Here is a 6,978-nt window from a genome sequence, read left to right as displayed (position 1 = left end):
CGGGAGGCTGGTTGGGAGCCCGAGGCTGTACTTTTTAACTGATCTATTGAAAAAAATGTATTGAAATGATGCTTTCCTATAGCTCCCAAAGCCCAGCTTTATGGAAACAAAGCACTGCTATAACCACTGTGCTTCTTCTGCCTGTCCTCAGCCTCCCAGGGCCATGGTCACCCTGACTCCCTCCTGGATTTTGAGGAGTGGGAGGTGTCACCATCCTGCCTGGTTCTGTTTTTTGCTCACATGGGAAGGTTTCTATGTGCCATTGCTGCTGGGTTGATTGACATGATCCTGTTACACAGCTCAGGAGTCATTTTTTTTTCCATCTGTCCTTTCCAACTATGTTTTCTGTTAAGAGCTTTTTGTATTTTGGCTTTGATGGCACGGGGTTTTGTTTCAGGACTCCCACAGCCCATTGTGTTGAACATCTCTGTGCTCCATTTAGTCCAAGTCTGTTTTTCACTGGAGAAGTGAAGTGAATAGTGACAAACCAGTCACTGTTCAGCTCTGGCGGCTGTTAAACAAACAAACAAACATAAAAAAACCCCCAAACCAAAACCAAATGAAACAAAACCTAAACAAAACAAACAAAACCCCAATGAATCGAAAACAAAAACCAACCAAACCAAACCCAACCCCGACAAAACAAAAAACCCAAAACGAAACCAAAAAGCTATTCAAAAAAAGCCCCAAATCTTTAAGAATATAACACAGCAGTGGGAAAATTAAATTTCTCAGTGGAGGAGGAAACACTGCCACTTTACCTGCAGGGAATCATAGAACCACGGAACGATTTGGCTTGGAAGGGAACCTTTAAGATCATCTCATTCCAAACCCCTGCCATGGGCAGGGACACCTTCCACTAGCCCAGATTGCTCCAACCTGGCCTTGGACACTTCCAGGGATGGGGCAGCCACAGCTTCTCTGGGCAACCTGTGCCACGGCCTCCCCACCCTCCCAGCCAGGAATTCCTTCCCAATCTCTAACCCAAATCTCCCCTCCTTCAGTTTAAAACCATTCCCACTTGTCCTATCACTGCATATCCTTGTCACAAGTCCCTCTCCAACCTTCTTGTAATCCATAACCGAATTATTACAATCTTTAAGTCCCTTTGCTGGTCCAGAAATCTGAAAATATGTGAAAGAAGACATTTTAATGGCACCTGATTTTAAAGGCGCTGGCCATGAACACACAGCTGGGGTGGGGGCTGCACAGTAACCACCTTAAACCTGAGGCACTCATGCTTTCCCACCCCACTGGAAGCTCGGGATGCATTTGCTGGTGACAGTTGCTCTCCCTCCTGGTTTTCCTTGCATGTCCCTACAGCTCCTGAGCACGTTCAGCTGAGCACAAAGGAGGTGGGTGTATCACATTTAAAAGCTAAAAGAATCCTGATATGCCTGGCTTTTAAACAGGAAAAAAAAAAGGGTAAATTAATTACCCTGTTTGTCTGCTAGAATATACCAAATTGCCAGGCAGAAGTGGTGTTAACAGTCCTGCATGCTGTTCTTTGACTTGGTATTTTTAGCCCCGTTTCTGAAATAAAAAGGATTTTAAAACCCCTGTAAATGTTCTGGGGTGCTTGTGTGAGTTTATCAGGCTTCCACTGATACCTTTGAACCCACTGGCCAATTCCATACAAATATGGGGAAGGAAGGAGAGTCCTGCAGAGCCACAAGAGCCCCTGCAGTTCCCCTGGCTCCAGCACATGGCTGGATGTGGCCTTACCCTTTACCAGACATTAGAGGATCCACACAGGGTGGAACAAGACAATCTTTAAGGTCTCTTCCAACCCAAACCATCCTGTGATTCTATAAATGAGTTCTAAAACTGGCCTGCATCAGGATAGCTGCAAAACTCTTACCTTCCAGCCATTTCCAACTTCATCTCTTCCTGCCTGGCTGACAGAACTTCCACCAGTAACAGCACAGTAATTAATGCTATCTCAGTTAATGCTACCTCAAAATACTTCCCAAAACCTTCAGCAGAACACACAGGTCGGCAGTGCTGTCACAGTTACCTGTGTCTTCAGACAGTGCTGCTCACCAGAACTGCAAAAACAACGGAGAAAAAAACCTGCCAAGACTAAAAGGCACCTTCACAGAACATACAATCCCAGAGGCACAGCTCTACTGAGAAATTCAACACTACGTACAAAGCAATTCACATTTTATTTTAAATCGCAATAAACTGTACAAAAATGTTTCATTCTTGCCAAAAATAACAGTAGTATTTTCAATCTTACTTCTAGACAAACAAACAAACTCTTATGTTAATCTGTCCTGGGTGAGTTTACAAATAAACATAAAATAGGATGTCGGGAGGGAGCGAACAGATACAGATGTTTGTGGAATACATTTTTAGTGGCTCTCAGGAATTCCAATACTCCTGCCATGCCTGTTAAAAGCCTGAAGAAATCAAGGGTTTGTGTCTCACACAAAGGAATGTAAAGAGGGGGGATGACTCTGCCAAGAACACTGTAAATGTACCCCTGTGTCACTGACAGTCACTCACACCAGAACTGCCCCTCACAGGGCTCGTGCAACACCTGAACCACCCTCCCAAATGCCACTGAAACACACACCAAAGACTCCTCTGAAAAGAAAACTGTTCTCGAAAAGAATAAAATCCTAAGTAACAGAACTTAAACGGATTATACTCCTTTGAATCTTCCGGGTTTTTTTTTTTTCCCTCATCCTAATTCCTCAGTGAGTATGTAACAGCCCCATCAGACCTACAACCATCAGGTACGTTTCCCACGATGCAATGAAGTAAAGGAGCACCCTGGGTAAGCCAGTCAGGTGTAGAAAGCCCCTCTGCCAAGAGCATGGGCTTATTTTCAGGCTTGATTTTGTTTGCCGAACACATTTAGTGCGGACTAACAACACATAATTTAGGTCACTGACCACAGTTTCTTCAGTCCCAGGCCTAAAATGGAAACACAATTGCAGTGATGTTTTTCACATTTCACTTTTTTTTTTCCCCCCAGCTTTGAAACCTAAGTTAAGAACAAGCTGTTTCAACAGACTGGTTAGAGCTTAAAAAATTAAGCGTTTTCCGTTACTTCAGAATTGTTTGGGGGAATACCGTCTTCTTGACATTCTACTTTATCCGGATAGAGTTTAATGTAGGTGTCCACCATCAAATCTAAATCGTGTTTTATGTCAAAGTTTATGTTCAGCAGGGCCAGGTTGCTGGACCTGTGCTCTGTCAAGGTGTTTTTCAGGTAGGCCTTTAAGCGCTTCCGCCCTATCCCGTATTTTTCATTCTCCACCTTCATCAGTGGAAGGATGCACAGGACCTTAAGCAGTGCATAAACATTGGGGAAAAACTTTATGTCAGGCAAGTGAAGTGCTTCATAAATAGTAGCTGGAAGTTCAATGTCTTTCCCCCTGTGCTTCCACTTGATTCTCCAGCAGTGCAGCTCAGCAGACAGCGTGTCTGGATTAGGCAAGTCATTTTTGAACATGTCGGCGTGGTGCTCCTCCGACGTGTTGAATTTGAGCTGCCCCATGACCGAGGGCACTAAAGATAAACACTTAAGAGCTTTCAGATGTTGTTCTGAGAATATATCTTTGAGCTCTTGGATAATATGCTCCACTGTGGGGACACTCAGGATTTCTTTGTAGTAGTTTTCTGACGTTATATCGGGGTCGAAGTTCCCCTGTTGTGCCCGGCGGAATTTTCCCGGCAGCTTAATTTGTACATCCAGTTTCGTAGCCAAATTTGTTGCTTCCTCGAACCAAAATTCATGGTAAACTTCAATGTGCTCCATCACCTCGTTCAGGGAGTGCAACACTGCCGTTAGGCTGCCAGCTGCAAAGAACACGTCTGACGTCTGGCCTTGGAGGTTCCTCCCGAACGCCCTCGTGAAAGACAGGACGTTTTTCATGATGACGATGGTGACGATGAAATCAAAGTCTGTCAGGGCACTGCAGAGCACAAACGCTCGGCCAGCGATGAAGTTGTTCCACCTGACAGTCGAGTCGCTGCTCACGGCGTCCAAGCACAGCACCAGGGCCTGCATGAGGTCCACCAGCACCTCAAAGGTGTCGTGCCTGCCCGTCCACTGGGAGCGGCAGATCTGCTTCAGCTCATTGCCCTTCTCCTCGTTGTCCTGAAAGAGAGCAGAAATGGTGTTGTCCAGTTCTACCAGTAACTCTGGAGACTGGTTAAAGAGACGGCAAACTTCTTCCATTGTTCCCAGTGCAACGGAAACACCGACCACGGGAACGGATTTTGCCAGCCAGACGTTTAAGGCACACGAGGAACACAGCGTATACACAGCCTGGGGATACCTCTCCAAGAGTCTCATAGCCACCGCTTTCATTTTAGAAGCAAACCCACTGGAGACAATGTAGGCTTGACCCCGACAGTACTCCATGTTTAGACCCCACTTTTCAGTAATAGTTGTGTGGAATTTAACAGCCAACATGTCGGGATCGGCCTCGTACGGCAAAAACCCTACGAATTCTTCTCTCAGGTTGTGAGAGTCGTCCACAAACCTCACCAGCACCGGCAAATGCTCCTCTCCTGCTATGTCCACTACTTCATCCGTGACAATGGAGAAGAAGTGTGAGTCTCTGACCTCCCTCAGGGTCTCCTCTCTGACACAGTTCTCGCAGATCTCGAGCATTTGTTTCTGCTGGGTTTTGGAGCAGTACTCGAGGTTGACCGCAGTCATCTCGAACCGCTTCCTCAGGACCTCATCACCACCGTTTATCCTGTACTCCAGCAGAGCCTGAAAGTTGTCCGAGGCAAAAATACCTTCTGGAAGCTCATCAACAGTATGGCCGTCCAAAGGGATATTTTGTTTCCCCATTAGGATCAAGATTTCAAACAGTGATTTAAGGTAATCCTTGTTTTCTCTCTCCTCCAGTGTCAAGGGAACAGCCTCTTCCTCCTGTCCTTGCCCTCCTTCCTCTGAGACAGTATTTTGGGCATTGCTTTCGTTGCACACTTGAGTTGCCTGTTGCTGTTCAAAGGCTTCATCAACTGCAAAATGAGAAATACCATCGGTGTCCACAATAAGACACAGCATTTACTTCCCCCTTACTAAACCCATTACCTTTAAGTTACCAGAGGAGAATGTTTCCAGTTTAAAAGTGAACGAGTAGTTTGGAAAGAGTTTGTACACGTACAAACTAATAGTTATGTGTCCTGCATTACCCTGTCAGCTTTAGTAAATGAAGTTTTTATGATCTCAATTATTTTTGCCCACTTACTCTTTTGCTGCTTCAGTGTTCTTATTTCCTCTTCACTCTTAAAGAAAAACAAAGAACTCATATTGATGATAATGTCCCGCACAGGATCTTAACTATTAACACATCAAGATCAGATACAAATATTGTAGATAAGACCAGATAATATTTACCAGAAAGTGCTAGAAAGTCTAAGACAAGGAGGTTTCTACAGGTAGTGTTTTGCTGCCATTACCTGTATCTGCTAACTACATTAAATTAGTCTGTTACTACTGCTAACATTCCCATGCTTACATTAGAAGTTTCTTCAATATGTATTTTATAATTTTATAATTTTTAGTAAATAGATTCTCTTTTCACAATTCCTCCTTTCGCAACTTTTTACTTTCTTTCGTTTTCCTTTTTTATTTTCTTTTGATATCACAGCAATAATTTTACATCAAAAGACTCACCAGCTCTTTTATCCTTTTCCTGTACCTGCTGTGGGGTTTGTTCAGGTGACTGGTGAGGTCAAATATCGTTGGCACAGCGTTATCCCGCAGAACCGTCCTGTAGGGGCTCTGGAAGCAAACACAGACTTAACATAAAAAAAATTTAAAAATTCAACATTCTGCATAAAAAGACATTTATGCAACGGAAAGGAAACATTTTGTTACTGTTGTGTGTTGGGTTTTATCACTTATTTCACAATTCTAGAAAATATCCACTAAACATTTTCACTGTGAAAATGTTCTATTGCTTCTTTAAGTAGAACTATGAATTCCACAAAACACTACTGTGAAAGATTATATTGAAGGGAAATATATCTGTGAATAGAGCAGAAGGAAGAAAAGACTTGTAGATGGTCATGAGGAAAGAACTGCAGCGAAGGCCAGTGTTCCACAAACCCCTTAAACCAGTAGGGGCAGCTGATTCTCTCTCCCCCAGCTGCTCATTTCCACCTCACCCTTGGTGCCAACAGCTGGGAGCCTCCGTGGTGTCCCACACCACGACAGCATTAACACCAAGAAATTCATTTTCCCAGTGACCAATTACCCAGGAGCTCAAAGATTAAAAGGCAGAGCATTCTCAGGAAAAACGTTACGTTTTCCAAGGTGCAATAAATAATTGCTTGTTTTCACTCACACTTCTGCATATCATAGAAGTCTCGAAATGTTTAGCACACAGTCTGTAATGTTTGTTGAGTTGATCTGGAGTTTTATCTTCTAAGTCTGCCCTTCGACAGTTCTCTACCCATCTCTGGCACCTGCACGTGAGCAAAGGAATTAGAGAGTCTTAAGATAAAACAAAATCCTTTCCAATTTCAAACCACACTCAAAATTGCAGGTTAAGCAGCTTCAAGGAAGGAAGGAAGCAAATATCACGTAAAAATCACAAAAAAATTCAGCCTTAAGCACCTACTGTTTGTCAGGAAAGAGGTAACCGGTATTGCCCTATGCCTGTGCACCTTCCAAAACTGTGAGCATCCAGTTAAACCAAGCATTCCCGTCCCCAGCCCTCCCGGAGCTCTCCATCCCCGGGACCAGCACCAGTCCCATTCCCGGCTGTCCCAGAGCACTCCATCCCCGGGACCCTTCCCGTTCCCCTTCCCGGAGCTCTCCATCCCCGTTCCCCTTCCCGGAGCTCTCCATCCCCGGGACCCTTCCCGTTGCCATTCGCGGAGCACTCCGCCCCCCAGGACCGCTCCCTTTCCCGGAGCTCTCCATCCCCGTTCCCGTTCCCACGGTCAGAGCTCTCCATCCCCGGGACTTTCCCATTCCCGGAGCTCTCCATCCCCGTT

General features: G+C 44.9%; 1 protein-coding gene across 1 annotated transcript; it reads right to left on the bottom strand.

Annotated features, from left to right (window-relative positions):
- Window positions 1–2,354: 2,354 nt before the first annotated feature.
- On the bottom strand, window positions 2,355–6,711 carry THAP12 (THAP domain containing 12). The gene is made up of 4 exons (XM_029961509.1): window positions 6,324–6,711; window positions 5,651–5,758; window positions 5,223–5,259; window positions 2,355–4,992 (listed from the first exon to the last, which is right to left on the bottom strand). Exons 1-4 carry the CDS (start codon window positions 6,336–6,338, stop codon window positions 3,044–3,046), a joined length of 2,109 nt encoding a protein of 702 aa, XP_029817369.1. The 5' UTR covers window positions 6,339–6,711; the 3' UTR covers window positions 2,355–3,043.
- Window positions 6,712–6,978: the final 267 nt, after the last annotated feature.

The sequence above is a fragment of the Manacus vitellinus genome, unplaced genomic scaffold, assembly GCF_001715985.3.
Source record: "Manacus vitellinus isolate BGI_N305 unplaced genomic scaffold, ASM171598v3 scaffold_35_pilon, whole genome shotgun sequence".
Taxonomy (NCBI): domain Eukaryota; kingdom Metazoa; phylum Chordata; class Aves; order Passeriformes; family Pipridae; genus Manacus; species Manacus vitellinus.
This window is presented reverse-complemented; position numbering and strand designations above follow the sequence as displayed.